We start from the raw sequence: 16,743 nt of genomic DNA on the forward strand, positions 1-16,743 counted from the left end.
ATAAATGTATTCATTAAAAATGTACATACATGCAAAGGTAAAATAAGTAAGTTTTAAATATATACTCCTTACAAATGTTCGATATGTGCTTCTTTTGTTATATGGCATACATCAAGTCTGAAATATAATTTGTGTAGCATGTCTGTATCAATGCTGGTGATAGCAGCTGTGATACGGGCTTTGAAAGCTGGTTATGGTCGTTGGATCTGAAGGCAGTTAAGTTACACACGATCTCTTACAACCCCCCTCCCCCACCCACACACAGGGAAAAATCCTCATGGAGTGAGATCTGGGAATCATGATAGCCAAGGCAAGAGTGCAATGACTGTGATAGATATGCGACCAGTCCACTGTTGTGGTAACATGTTATTGAGGTGGCTCTGCACTTCAGTCATAAAATGTGTGTCTGGCATCATTCTTCATCTTGCTACAAAATAAAAGTAAACATATTCTCTTGTAATTGTCGCAGAAACCATAATTTGAGCATATCGAGGTACACTCCTCTTGTCACTGTGGTTTCAGAAAAAAGGAAAGTACCGTAGATAGTTTCATGGGATATTACACAAAACACATTAATCTTAAGGGAATGATGTTGGTATTGCACTGGCACATGTGGATGTTTAGTATCCCAAATTCTCACGTTATTCTTATTTACTAATCCAGAAATGTGAAAAGTTTATTCATCACTGAATATTAACATTTTCAAAAATTCATCATCCTCCATGCATGTCAGAAGTGTCTTACAGAAAGATAATTGATGTGACAGATCTTCGGGTTTCATATGTTATACCAACTGCAAATTATATGAAAACATTTGCAGAACACCTCTTAAGAATCTTCACATAGTTTTTAGGCTACTCCCAGTCCTCATCCAGCTTGGTGTGTCGATTTTTGAGGCTTCTCGCATAGCTGGCTTTAGTACACTCAATTACATCTTCTCCTACTGAAGGAGTACCTGTTGATTTTCCTTTACAAATGTAGCCTGTCTCTTGAAATTTTGCAAACTAACAATGGATTGTCAATAATGTGCATCTGTATTTTATTCGGAATTTGCACTAAGCAGTGACATTAAACTTGCTAACATGAAACTCAATCACACAAAAAACCTTTTGCTGTTGTGTTGCCATTTTACAAAGGCATTGTTTTTCTGCCCATTTTGTTATTGCAGAAATGCTGATCATGATTGGACTTCTAACACCATCTATTGGTAGCTATTAAAAACTTGTTTATATTACCTCTCCACATGTGTTCATTTTTAATGCATATATTTATACTTTGCATAGTACATTCGTTTTCTGGGGCATTCGTTTTGACTTAACCCTATATTACTTTGTACTCTTATTGGAATGCATTTTTCTTTTAAAGAAATAATAGTCTTATAGTTACGTATAGTTTAAGCATGATAACTTTTCATTTGTTATGTTCTTACTTTAACCAATTTCTTAGGAAATTAAACTATTCCCATAATTTCTTTTCTCAATTTTGAGATAAAATTAGTAAAGAAAAAGAGAAAAATAAGCTAGGAAATACAGCAGTACTTTTTTGTTTGTTGGTATATATGTAAGTTTTAAATGATTAAAATGGCTTTGCAGATTGTATTAATTTACATATGAAAATATATATTAAGCTTCTTAATTTCTAATGAGAGATTTAATTACTTTAAAAACCATCAGTGTGCGATTGCCATTTAATTTAGAAGAAAACATATAAAAAATTCTTTCTTTCTTTCTTTTCTTTTTTTTTTTTTTTTCTCTTTTTTTTTTTTTTTTTTCAAAATACACTTAAGTGCAAACTAACTTTTTGTTATGTAATAGTATGATATGTTACAAAAATTATTTATAAATATAGCATTGCTTTTTCTTTGCAGTTATCCACATAAAATAGATGAAAATAAGCATAGAGCTCACTGTTATGTTCCTTGTGCTGTTGCTGCTATTTTAAAAGAAGATCCAAATCTCTTACCTGCTGCTGTAAAAGCTTTTTATCTGAGAGATCCTATAGATTTAAAAGTACTTATTTTTGATATTTTTAGAACGTTTTATGGCATTTTAATTATTCATATTTACAGAAAGTAACTTCGTGTTACATAATTTTCTTTTTTCCTTTTGTAGGCATGCAGAGCAATGAAATATTTTGCTCCAGAAACCAGAGTTATGACTGAGGTAATAATAATGGCAGATTTTTATCATTTGTAAACTGTCAATAAATAAAATATTGATTTTATGGATAAGCAATTATAACTTTTGGTTCATGTATTGTTACTGCAGCAGTAGAGTATGCCATGAATTGGTATTTATGTAGAGGTTGGCACTGTCACAAAATTTCTAAAATTTTATAGTGTCCTAGTTTTTCAATAATTCACCTGCAGTTTCTGAAATCTCACCCTCATACATTTTAAAAAAGGCTGGAATGTCACTTGTTTAATCTTATTGGAATGAGATATTGTTTGCATTATCTTATTGCATATTGTTCATTAGTCTTGTTGAAATTACTTTTAGAGTCTATATATGTTGTATCGTAAATTATAATACGACGTTTAGCTTAAGAGAGCTTCTCCTGACGCATGCACCGTTCACGGGTGATGACGTATCTGTTTAAATTATGTAGGTATGTATATGTATGCTTTTTTTTACTTCTTCACTTTCTCTCTGCTGTAGGAAACTATGTTTAAATTAATCTCTGTCATTAAAAATGTTCATTGAGGTTACAATCTATTTAGGTCCATTTATTTCTTCAATGGTTATGGGCCCAGGAACATTTCATCTGTGCCTAATTAGCAAAATACTTCTTTTAAAATGAACATTTTGAAGTTTTCGAGCATTGAACTCGTAAGCCTAATTCATGCAAGAACTGTTGTATCTAATCAACAGTAAGAACTGATCAGTGTTCAGTTAAACCTATTTTTATATCGCTCAATCTTGTTTTTTTTGGCTGTGAGAGACTGTATTACATTATGTCGCATTTGACTACTATATTAAAGCTTGGAAAAGATAATTTTGGCAGTTGGAAATTACAAATAGAGGTTGTATTGATTAAAAATGACCATTGGGGTTATGTAATTGGTAAAGAGCTAAAGCCTGCTGAAGGAACTGAAGACGAAAAGAAATGGCTCCAATCTGATCAAAAAGCTCATACAGATATAATTCTTGCTATTAATCCTAGTGAATTGTGTCATATAAAGCATTGTGTGACATCAAATGCTGTGTGGAGTAAATTCAAAGCCATATATGAATCGAAAGGACCTGCGAAGAAGACTACATTATTAAAACAGCATTTATTTAGAAAAATGGCGGAAAGAGAAACAATATCTGAACATTTGAATAATTTCTTCGAAAAAGTTGATAAGCTTAAACAAATGGAAATTGACATAGCTGATGATTTATTACCGATTCTTCTGCTCTACAGTATTCCAGAAAACTTTTAAAATTTTAGATGCACCATCGAATCAAGAGATCAGTTACCTAGTCCCGAATCTTTGAAAATCAAAATGTTAGAAGAATGGGAAACAAGAAAAGGGAAAACATCTCAAGATTCACAGAATGCATACTATATTGAAAATAAAAGACGAAATAAAGAACAGAAGAAAAATAAAAAATGAAAGGTAAATTCAAACAAAAATCTTCCTGCTGAAAGAAATTTTCGAAACTTAAAGTGTAATTACTGTTCGAAAATTGGGCACTAGGCATCCGAATGCAGAAAGAAAATAGCTGATAGAAAATAAGGGAAATCAAGGTTCTATGATGGCTTCTAATTATGAAGAGCAGATTAGTTTAGCAGTAAACAATGCTTATCAAAAGACCTCCTCATGGTGCTTAGATAGTGGCTGTACATCTCACATGTGCAATGACAGAAGGTTATTTTCAGAATTTCACCCTCAAACGAATTCAACCATAAAGTTAACAGTTGACAAAACAGCAAAAATTACAGGAATTGGAACTGTCCTTATAACAGTACCTAACGGAAATAAGACAATTGCACTTACACTCAAAAATGTGTTATGTGTTCAGGAATTAAAGTGTAATTTGCTGTTAACATCTAAAGCTACTGCAAATAATCGTTCAGTGATTTCTATAGAACGACATGCTAGAATAATAGAACCAAATGGATCTATAATAGTGCAGGCTATTCGTCATGGTGATTTTTATTATATACATCCAAGCACTAAAACAGCTGCAATAGCACAGGTAAGTGATTTTGTAAACTGGCATCTTAAATTAGGTCATTTAAATGAGTCTGATTTGAAAAGATTTAAGTCTGATAACAGGGTTAGAAATTTAAATTTTAATAACACTGAATCTCTAAAAGACTCTATATCCGAGGTAAACAAACTGTGCAACCTTTTCAAAAAAGAATCAAAATTTCAAAGTGATGAATTACTGAACTTGATTCACTCAGATTTGTGTGGACCTATGAGAGTCCCATCCCATGCTGGTTTGCCTTATTTTGTTACCTTCATAGACAACAAATCGTGTTATTTCGAAACTAAAGATGAAGTGAAAAATGCATTCATTAAATACAAAGCTGCTGTCGGAAATCGTGTAGGAAAGAAAATAAAAATCCTTCGGACTGATAATGGTCTCGAATATCACGGAGAAGAATTTAATTAATATGTTCAAGAATGCGGAATTAAACGAGAATTCTCTGCACCAATGACTCCTCAACAGAATTCAAGAGCTGAACGCATGAATCGCGCTTTAACTGAAATGGCCAGATGTTTGTTACTGCAAAGTAATCTTCCCCAATCCTTTTGGGCTGAAGCCTTAAATTGTGCTGTTTATATACGTATTCGTTGCCCGAATTGAAGCCTGGGAGTAAACAAAACACCATATGAGTTATTTTTTGGCATCAAGCCAACTATATCTCACTTCAGAGTATTCTGACAGAAATGTTTCGTATTTAATAAAAGGTCTAAAGGGAAATTTGATCTTTGATCAGAAGAACATATCTTTGTAGGATACTCAAATGAATCGAAAGCATACAGGCTGTGGAATAAAAATTCCAGAAAAATCGTTATAAGCCGAGATGTTAGATTCATTGATGAATTTGAAAACTGTACTAATTATGATAAAGATTTAGAAGTTTTATTTCTCGAAAATATTCCTGATGAAAATAATGAAGAACCTTTGAATGTAAAGCAAATATCGGCTGATGAAATAACAGAAGACCCCTCAAATGTGGCAGAAGCATCTGCTGAATTATCTGATAATGAAGATTCTGATTTTGAAGCAATACCTAAAATGCAGATTAAAAGGGGGCCAGGTCGTCCAAAGAAAGTCAAGACTGGGAAGCCAGGAAGACCAAAAAAGGAGTACCACAATATAAACATAGAAAAGGAAGAAGCACAAATTGCTGAAGAAGATACAAATCCGACATTAGAAGAAGCATTAAATGGAAGTTATGCTAAAGAATGGCATAAGGCTATGCAAAGTGAGTACGAAGCACTTGTTAAAAATGGTGCATGGAAATGAGTAAAGCGACCACAGAACAAAAAGGTAATAGGATGTCGCTGGGTTCTTAGAACTAAATATGATGCAGATGGAACAGTTCAAAAGAGAAAAGCTCGATTGGTTGTTAGAGGATTGGCACAGGAACCTGGAATTGATTTCAATGAAACCTTTGCTCCAGTAGCCAGAGCAAGCTCTATAAGAACTGTGATTGCATACAGTGCTGAACAAGACCTTTTGTTACATCAACTAGATTTTGTTATGGCTTATGTTAATGGAGATGTAAAAGAAGAAATTTTCATGAAATAAGCTAAAGGCTTTGAAGACCAAGATAATCCTGATGCCTTGCAAAAGTCTCTTTATGGTTTGAAACAAAGGAGACGACAGTGGTATGAAAAATTAGACAAAAAACTCAAAAACTTCGGATTACAACCATTACAATCAGATAAGTGTGTTTACAGGATGAAAACATCTCAAGGTGAGTTGATTCTAATTTTATATGTGGATGACTTAATAATAGCAACAAATAGCTGTGATTTATATGCTGAACTTAAAGATTATCTTTCTAAAGAATTTCATGTCAAAGATTTAAGCAAGCTTCGTTATTCTCTTGGAATAGAATTTATTCAAGATGTAAATAATCCGGAATGGTATATAATCCGGACCTCAAAGCTACATTCTTTCTGCACATGCGTCAGTGCATAATGTGTCCACGCATGCGCGTAATACTTTTACGCATGCGTGTGCCCATGCACCTAATATGTTTATACATGCGCGTTTAATGTATAACGGACGGTATAAGCTAAAATTATCTAATTATCTATTTCAGTTAATGTTGCAGATTGCGTTGTTCCTTAATCTTCGAATTGGATCCGGCTTATTATTTTTTGCAGACTGTTAGAGCAATTTTATAAAAGTAAGCTTGAACTTTCGGTTATGTCAAATAGAATTTCGAAGGATCTACAAAGCGAAAGTATGTTTCGATGTCCATTAAACAAAAAGTGGAATTGCTGCAAAAAATGGATAAAGGCATATCTTTTGTTTCTCTAACCATTCTGAAATCTATTTATCAATTTTACACTGCTCTGCAGGGGGGGGGGACATCGTGGTGCGCAATGAATTGGAAGTTGATTTGTCAGCACTATCCTTATCTTCAGGCCAGATGTTTTTATTTTATTTCGCTTATAATTCCTTACTAAATGTAGTATTTCATCTTGATTTATTCTGTCTTTGATATGATTTAAATCAAATTTGTCATTATTATAATTCGCTTCCGATAGTGAAAAAAGTGACAAAGAGGTTATTGAAAACAAAAAAATTTTGATTGACAAATTAATCTGTATTCTCGACACAGCAATTATAGGACTTGAACAGCGGAACTTTGTAACTGAACAAGAAATTATGTCTGTTTATAGAATTAAAGAGAAAGTATTATCACATAAAAATGAAGCAACTTAAACAACTTACATTGAAAGAAATGTTTAATAAAGTAAACAAATAAATATTAAACTTTTTTTTTTTTTGTAAATTTTGATACCCTTTAGATCATAATTGCTCTTTATTTCATAAATTACGGTTTCATATTTTTAATTTTATAATTTCTGCATGCCATCTTACAGATTTAAACTGATGATCTATAATCAGGAAAAATCGATAATCCAGAATCGCCAAAGTCCAGACGAGTCCGAATAAACGACTTTTGACTGTACTTAATAAGCTACTGAAAAAAAGAAAGTTATTGAAAGTAGCATGGATGAAATCATAATTTGTTAAATAATATGTAAATTACTGTTTGTTTAATTATCTTTACAGTAAATTCATTCATGTTGCTGTTGTAATAGCTCAAATAGGAGATACCCTATTTAGAAAATTTCCAAGCGTCTGGATTCTACATTAAGTATGAGGTTCTGGTAGAGGGAGCTGCCTTTTCTTTTGATATGCTAATTTGTTTATCCTAAAATAAAAAAAAAAATAAAGAAAAGAAAAGAAACTGTGTCGTAAAACCTCTTTGTCTCTCTCCTTTACTCCTACTTTTTTAAATTGTATGCATTATTTGCTTCTAATATTACAGATAATGCATATTAATATTATAGAATTTTTACATCTGATTATATTAATCTGTAAGACTAAAGAGGGAATATTTTAAAATTTGTTTTTTAAGAGGCTTTATTTACGAGGTTTCTGCCATATACTGACTGAAAGAAAATTAGAATATATTTCCATTGGGGGGGGGGAACAAAACTTATTTTGATTATATAATTTTGTAGTCTTTTTGTTAAAATTTTTTAGACTGTGTGTGTATATGTTTGTTTTATTACCTTAAAATAAGAGTAGCTGAAAAAATTTCTTATGCAAAAGAATTAAAATAAAACTTCAAAAAGATATCATCAAAATTATTAATATTTCCATATTTTGTAACAATTAACATTTGCAATTTAGAATCTGTTATTCTTATTTTTTTGTAATCAGGTGGTTTTTACCAAATGCTTATATGCTCAAATAGCTAGTCAGAAGTATGAGCCAGATAAAAGAACTGGCTGGAATTTGCCTGCTGTAAATAGTCCAGAAATGAAAGCTCATGATTTGGGTATGAAGTTAGTAAGTTAATTTTATTTCTATTTATTTATTTTCTTCTGTAACTGATATCTCTTAAAATTTTTGTAATGCATTTTATTCTTTATGCTTATCAGCATTCCCCACAGTATGTCATTCCACTTTGCAAAGACATTTGTATCTTTTTTGATTATTGAAAGAAATTTAAGAAACAATTTTTGGTTTTGTGGGAGAAGTTGAGAGGGGGGAATTGTCATTGTTTAATTTTTGCAATGATTTTAGAAATGTGCGATTTTAATTGTTAATGAACATATATATTTAAAAAAGCTTTGCAGAAATTTTTGAATGCTACTGTAAAATTGCAACCTCAAAAAATGCACCAGTCTAAGCTGTTAAGCATACTTTTTTTATTTGAGGTCTTTCAAAGCATATGACAACTGTAATTTTCAAGAGTGATTTAGTCAGACATAAAATCTTCCAATGTAGTGATTTGATAGATATAAATATTGATAGGCTGTTAATAAGTGAGCTTCATCCTCACTTTTTTACATTATAGCATTTTATATCCTGCTTCTGAATCTTTGGTGACAGAGTTTAATATATCATCTTCTCACCACCTCTAAGCTTTCCAGCATTCCTGTTTCAGGAAAGGAAATTGCACCCAGAATTTTTAGATGAAACTGCAGTACACAAATGCTATTGTGCAATATCTTTGTATATCATTTTGCTTTAATGTTACTTTAATTTGTATATATTGTAGCGAAAATCGCTCTTTTCAACCGAGCTCCTCATAGCGTAGCGGAGAAGGCACAGGACTCGAAACCTGAAAGTACCGGGTTTGAAACCCATCAACGGCAAGATGCCCGATAATTGGTTTTTATGTAAATATCCTTGTTGTTAATGTTATCTTATTTATGTAAATTTCCTTCTTATTCTTCCAGAACATTCCAAGTCTGGAATGTTTCAGCATGTTCACCAGCTGTATATAAGTAGCTCTTCATTCAGTTGTAGTTAATAAAAAGTCTTGAGTTTAGACTTGTACTTGCCTGTTCATTTGTAGGATCCCCTCATCTACGCGACAGTTTAGTGGAGGCGCCGGGTATTTCTCAGTTACTACGGCAGTGTTACGCCGAAGCCTGCGGATTCGAGGACTTCCTCCTGAGTTTGGGCTCTTACAGGATTCGCGTAAAAGATCAAGAAAGATGGTTGATGAGAAGGAATCCGAGCAGAATTCTCCAGCAGCCAGTTCCGCTTCAAGTAATATCGCACCAATACCGATCCTGACGTACCAACTACCCAGAAGCCCGTGTATATTCAGCGGGGATAGCCAAGAAGACACTAATAGATGGCTCAAGGACTTTGATCGAATCGTCAACTATAACCACTGGGATGATCAAAAGTGTCTGGCGAACGTCATTTTTTACCTTGGCGGAACCGCTCGACAGTGGTTCGATAATAATAATACATTTACCAGTTGGACTGTTTTCAAGACTGCTCTTAAGAACACCTTTTTCCGAGCAGCTGATGTAAAGCGCCAAGCTGAACGAGTACTACTGACACGTGCTCAGCAAATCGATGAGACGTCTGAAGCATACATTCAAGATGTTCTCGCTCTCTGCCAGAAAGTAAACCCATCTATGTCTGACGACGAAAAAGTGGCCCACCTCATGAAAGGTATTGCTGAAGATTTGTACCAGGTCCTGTCGTCCCAGGACTATGACAGCGTACGCCTTCGTAAAATGCTGCCGTCGCATAGAAAGCCTTCGATGAAGACGTATCACCCGATCACGATTCCAGAGACTGCCTAACGTCTCCGCGGTCTCAGCCGATGCAGACGCCAGTGAACTAAAGTCTATAGTGCGCGCCATCGTCAGAGAAGAGCTTCAGAAGGTCCTTACGCAAGTTCAGGGCTACACGGAAATAGAACCCGTAGCACCGAATGACATAGCATCTGTGGTCCGGGAAGAGGTTATAGAGGCGCTGGCACCACTCACAGGAGCAGGGAGAAGCAAAAACACTACCCAATGTTCACTTCCAGTTAGGTCGCAACCAAGACATGAAGCCAGCCAGAGAACTAACTGCTCCACAACGTAGAACAGATCTGTGGAGGACTGACGATAATGCATCTCTCTGTTTTCATTGCGGACGCCCAGGACATGTTCTGAGGTACTGTAGGGAAAGACGCCAGATATTGTTAATGAACATATATATTTAAAAAAGCTTTGCAGAAATTTTTGAATGCTACTGTAAAATTGCAACCTCAAAAAATGCACCAGTCTAAGCTGTTAAGCATACTTTTTTTATTTGAGGTCTTTCAAAGCATATGACAACTGTAATTTTCAAGAGTGATTTAGTCAGACATAAAATCTTCCAATGTAGTGATTTGATAGATATAAATATTGATAGGCTGTTAATAAGTGAGCTTCATCCTCACTTTTTTACATTATAGCATTTTATATCCTGCTTCTGAATCTTTGGTGACAGAGTTTAATATATCATCTTCTCACCACCTCTAAGCTTTCCAGCATTCCTGTTTCAGGAAAGGAAATTGCACCCAGAATTTTTAGATGAAACTGCAGTACACAAATGCTATTGTGCAATATCTTTGTATATCATTTTGCTTTAATGTTACTTTAATTTGAAAATGCAAGAGCCGCAAAGACGTCCAACCCTCGACGAGACAGGGACACTGAATCTACATACAGCTTCGACGACGAATATGCACAACCTAGTTCTTCCCGAATAAGGAGCAGTTCACCTTATCCGCGACGCTCTCTCAACCGCCGACAATCGCAGTCACCAGTACGCCGGTCCAGCCGTTCCCCACGCCGAACCAATGAGGAAAACTAGCTCAAGCGACCTGTACAGGAGGTGAGGCCGCAGTTGAAGAAAATCCTCCTACGTACACCACAGCCAAGTTGGAAAAGAATAACACTTTTATCACCGTGAACGGACAGTGTGTGAAAGCCCTTGTTTACTCGGGTGCCGATTATTTTGTCATATCTGAACTGTTACGTCGACAGCTAAATGCTCCTATGTTTGCTGAGAATGGACCTGTATTGAAAACTGCCTGTGGTAAAACTGTAGCTGCCTCGGGACGCTGTGTATTGAAAGTTGATTTGAATGGGACTAAGAAGCCGTTTGAATTCCTTGTGTTTCCTGAATGTAGTCATCAAATGCTACTTGGATGGAATTTTTTCCGTGCCACTGATGCCGTTATCGATTGTGGAAATCAAGAACTTACACTTGCAGAAATCCTTCCAGACATTGAATATTTAAATAAGTCACAGCTCTCCTTGTTTGCCGCAACCGATTATGTAATTGAAGCAAACACCGCAAAGCGAATATGTGCCTTGAATTCAGAGCTACGGGAAGCAGATGAAGCTATGATTGTTGGAAATAGAGTTCTTATATGTGAAAAAGAACTATCGATATCAGCCTCAGTTGTCACTATAGAGGATGGTTGTGGTAATTATGGGTAACTAATTGTTCTCGACGAACCCAACTGATACCGAAAGGGATGAATGTCGGCTATTTAACGACCATAAAAAGCGACGCTATTTGCTCCCTCAGTGATCAGGCTCCAGCAGGTTCCAAGGGACATAGGTCCAGGAAAAGGTTATCTCAAGAAAACTTAAAATAGATTTTTGATACTGATTTGACCAATGCTGAGGAAGACAAGCTATTGAGTCTACTAGATGAATTTAGTGACATTTTTGACTTTAACAGTATTGCGAAAAAATCCCGATGCAATTCGGTGAAGCACAAGATTGATACAAGTGACAGTGCACCAATCAAACAAAGGCCATACCGTGTGTCAGCCACTGAGAGGCATGTGATTGCAGATGAAGTGCAACGAATGCTAAAAGAAGATGTGATACAACCATCAGATAGTCCATGGTCATCTCCAGTTGTGCTTGTGAAGAAGAAAAATGGTGAATGGCGTTTTTGTGTCGATTACAGAAAATTGAACAAGGTAACTAAAAAGGACGTCTATCCGTTACCTCGCATCGATGATGCTTTGGACTGCCTGGCTGATGCAAAACCTTTCTCTATGATGGATCTGAAGTCAGGCTACTGGCAAATAGATGTTGATGATAAAGACAGAGAAAAGACAGCTTTTGTGACTCCAGATGGTCTCTATGAATTTAAAGTCATGCCGTTCGGATTATGCAATGCTCCAGCCACATTTGAACGGATGATGGACACGGTACTAAGAGGTCTCAAATGGAATATGTGTCTTTGCTACCTCAACGACATAATCGTGTACGCACCTAATTTCGAAGAACATCAAAAGCGTTTGAGGGAAATATTGAAATGTATCCAAAGAGCAGGACTGATGCTAAATTCCAAAAAATGTTCATTCGGCAAAAAGAAACTGATTATACTGGGACACTTAGTCGATCAACATGGGATATATCCCGATCCACAAAAGGTAGAGGCTGTAGCAAAGTTCCCTATTCCGAAAAATATCGCCGATGTCCGAAGTTTTCTGGGCTTGTGTTCCTACTACCGATGATTTATCCAAAATTTCGCAGATATCGCAAAGCCCCTACATGACTTGTTGAAGAAAGATGCAAAATTTTCTTGGAACGCGTTACAGATTGAATCTTTCGCAGCGCTCAAAAGGCTGCTGACCAGTGGCACTGTTTTGGGACATTTTATTCCAGACGCAGAAACCAGGATACATTCTGACGCTAGCGGCTATGGTATCGGTGCAGTACTGGTTCAGATCCAGGATGGCAAAGAAAGACCAATAGCCTATGCATCCAGGTCCCTTAGTGCAGCTGAAAGGAATTATTCCACCACCGAAAAAGAATGCCTTGCCGTCATCTGGCCAATTAGTAAATTCAGGCCATACCTCTACGGAAAACCCTTCACGGTAGTCATAGATCACCACTCTTTATGTTGGCTGGCCAATGTTAAGGATCCATCCGGAAGACTTGCACGGTGGGCTCTCAGGTTGCAGGAGTACGACATAAATATCGTCTACAAGAGCGGTTGGAAGCACTCCGATGCAGATTCACTATCGAGGAAGCCTCTTATAGAACCAATAATTGGGAACAATGAAGACATCCCTTTCTTTGCAGCAATCATAGATTACGGAAAAGAGCAGCAGAAGGACAAACGATTAAAATCCATCATTACAACTCTCAAGAGAGGTGACGCATATCAAAATTATCAAATAAAAAATGGTATACTGTACAAAAGAAGCTATGACCCTATGGGACAGCAGTGGCTCTTGGTGGTACCAAAGCAACTTCGTAGCGAGGTTCTAAGAAGTCTTCATGATGCTCCAACCCCTGGCCATCTCGGATTTGCCAAAACGTATGACCGAATAAGGAGGAAGTACCATTGGCCAGGCCTATATGGAAGCACACGGCGGTATGTATCACACTGCCGAGAATGCCAAAGACGGAAATCACTGCCGCAACATCCACCAGGACAGCTTCATCCAATAAAACCTCCTGACACACCGTTTACAAAAATTGGAATAGATTTACTTGGACGCTTTCCTGTTACTCGAAATGGAAACCGGTGGATTATAGTTTGCACAGATTACCTTACCAGATTTGCAGCCACAAAGGCAATACCGACAGCTGAGGGCACTGAAATTGCCAAGTTTATAGTTGAAGAAATTGTACTGAAGCATGGTGCCCCCAGAGAAATGATAAGTGACCGAGGATGCAACTTCCTATCCAATGTTGTTAAAGAAGTAATTCATCTATGCAAGACGTCTCATCTGCTGACGACTGCTTACCACCCTCAGACCAATGGCTTAACTGAAAGATTCAATAAAACATTGGCAGACATGTTGTCCATGTACGTAGACGTTGAACAGAAAATTTGGGATACTATTCTACCGTTTGTAACCTAGGCCTATAATTCAGCCAAACAAGACACAACGGGATTCAGCCCATTCTTTCTCATTTATGGCAGAGATATCCAGACTCCTCTCGACATAATTTTCCCATACAGTATCGAAGATACCGAAGATAGTTATGCGCAACATCTGATCACTAGAGCTGAAGAAGCTAGACAGCTTGCAAAACTCCATAAATCCTCTTAAAGCGCAAACCACAGACAAGCGCCGATACAACGAGAGACATCAACCTGTCAGCTACAACATCGGAGACTTTGTCTGGGTCTTCACTCCAGTACGAAAGGTTGGGTTATCCGAAAAGCTTCTAAGACGTTACTTTGGACCGTATCAAATAACACGACAGCTCTCTGACGTGACGTACGAAGTAGAAAGTATAGAACAAAATAAGAAACGATGGAATTCAAAAGACATCGTTCACGTGTTGAGGTTGAAGCCTTATCTTCATCCGTAAGTACAACTAGACGATGAAAGAAAGCCCAATATTTCCAAGAGACCTGTTACAAGAAGCCAGACCAGAATGCAGACGCTGCTTCTTCCTAAGAAGGGGATAATGTAGCGAAAATCGCTCTTTTCAACCGAGCTCCTCATAGCTTAGCGGAGAAGGCGCAGGACTCGAAACCTGAAAGTACCGGGTTCGAAACCCATCAACGGCAAGATGCCCATTAATTGGTTTTTATGTAAATATCCTTGTTGTTAATGTTATCTTATTTATGTAAATTTCCTTCTTATTCTTCCAGAACATTCCAAGTCTGGAATGTTTCAGCATGTTCACCAGCTATAAGTAGCTCTTCATTCAGTTCTAGTTAATAAAAAGTCTTGAGTTTAGACTTGTACTTGCCTCTTCATTTGTAGGATCCCCTCATCTACGCGACAATATTATTTAATATGGTGGTAGATTTTTCTTAGAGGTTTTTTAATATTGAAAAATGATTTGTATAAATGAATGGCTACTTAATTCCTTGCTTCATGCCATTGTGGCTTCTATAAGATCTCATTAGAATCCTGTATTTTCAGCTTAATTCATAATTTTTGTGGAACCTTTTTTTAGGGGGGGCCTGAAGGAAAAGATGCACACAATCATTAGACCTTTAATCAAAATTTATGTCAAATTAAGATTTCTTTTTTGTCTAAATACTAAAACTTTACATTATTTTTTTTTTCGATTGTGAATATTGTAACTAAGTTGAACAATTCAAAGTAATGTATAAAATAGATGTTTATTGAATCTTATAATGCAAAGTTGCATTAATAATTTTGAAATTTTTATCTAAAAAAATATGTTATTAGAAAAGAAATGAAATGAAAAAAATATTTCATTTATTATTTTAAATCTTGTTATTTATCATCCATAACATATATTTTATCATTAAGTTAAAAAAACAGATTTGATTAAATATATACACATGCATAAGAGTTTTTAAACAATAAATCTGGATTTCTTTTAAATTTTCAGGCTTGTGGATTTGAAATACTTGCTTCAAATGCAGAAAAACTGATGGTAATGGATGATACCACTGATCATGATTTTAATAATGATGTCAGATGGAGACGTTTTGCTAGTAGTTTAAAAGAGAAAGGCTATTTCCGGGTAAGAACTTGTGATTATCGTTTTTTTTTTTTTTTTTTTTTTTTTTTTGTATTCAAGCAATTGATGAATGATTGTATTTATAAATATTTGTTGCTGTGCTTTTTATTTTTTAATTAATTAATTTTGGTGAATCTTCGGATTATGGTAACTTGGCGATTTTTTGGCGAAACTTTGGCGACCAACCCTGCTACAGCAACCTGCTAGTTTTTTTTTTTTTTTTTTTTTTTTTTTTTGGACGCCATTTTGTTTTCACTAAGTAAAGGCTCTTTTTTTTTCTCCCCCTCAACATTTTTTTCCAACAATCTGCTAGCCGAATTACGCTTATGCTAAAACTTTTATGGAACAAAAGTGCTTAATCATGACGAAGATTAGGTGTGAAATTAGGAGAAAGTGTCGCCCACTGCTTGCCGCGTTTTTAAGAATTGCATATACACGGTATCCATTTACACGTCAACCTATTTTCACTTTAAAAAAAATCCCAGAATTGCACAGAAATGGCATTGTGCACACTCTTGACTTTATCCATGTGCAGACCCATTTTCACTTAAAAAGTCAAAGAAAATTGACAAAAATCCAATTCTTCTTACTCTTGTAAAATGCGCCAAACAAATAAGTGGGCGATTCTGCACTTTAGCAGCGAAATTGTTTCTAAGTGTTTATTAGCTAAAATCCCAATTGGAATTTTCCGAAAAATGTCACGTCTCATTACATGTCTCATGCTCTCTCATTTCTCTGAGGCAAAATAATCTGTGATTCGAATTGTGTACTTATCAGATTATTGCTAAAGTCCTAGCTTTATTGCCTTACCAAAATGTCGCCAAACTACCTGTTACCATATTCCAAAAATTAGCCATTAATTTTTTTACTGTTTATATCGTTTTCTAAAAACTTATAATGTGGAAAAAATACATTTCTGATTAAAGTGAATGAATATGTATACATATACTTCTTAGCTACTTAGGAGTAAAACATTAATTAGAATACATTGTTATATGTCGGCAAATTTCAATGAAATTTCCTAAAAATTATGTGGAACACCATGTATTGTTACTTATTACTGTGTATAAACTATGCATTTTGTATTCTCCTGTTTTAAAATGTATATAATATTCTCATAATTAATGTAGTTAAAAAGTCATCTGCAAATTAAATTAGAGTGATATTAGTAACAAAAACAAATCTTATGATTTTCTCCATTTATAGATCTTTAAAAAATTAATCAGCTTGTAAATTCTAAGGTTTATTTTAATCTGTTACCATAAATTATTTCTTAA

The 16,743-nt window shown here is 35.3% G+C and overlaps 1 protein-coding gene across 1 annotated transcript in view; it reads left to right on the plus strand.

Annotated features, from left to right (window-relative positions):
- Nucleotides 1–16,743, plus strand: part of ecd (ecdysoneless cell cycle regulator) — a 105,495-nt gene that overhangs the window by 35,625 nt on the left and 53,127 nt on the right. Inside the window, exons 5-8 of the mRNA XM_085819299.1 lie at nt 1,868–2,009; nt 2,112–2,162; nt 7,914–8,042; nt 15,335–15,469. Of these exons, the coding sequence (XP_085675425.1) occupies nt 1,868–2,009; nt 2,112–2,162; nt 7,914–8,042; nt 15,335–15,469 (457 nt within the window). The remainder of the gene's footprint in view (nt 1–1,867; nt 2,010–2,111; nt 2,163–7,913; nt 8,043–15,334; nt 15,470–16,743) is intronic.

The sequence above is a fragment of the Stegodyphus dumicola genome, chromosome 6 (assembly GCF_044657685.1).
Source record: "Stegodyphus dumicola isolate Sdum_Otavi_A_Nest chromosome 6, ASM4465768v1".
In the NCBI taxonomy this organism is placed as follows: Eukaryota; Metazoa; Arthropoda; class Arachnida; order Araneae; family Eresidae; genus Stegodyphus; species Stegodyphus dumicola.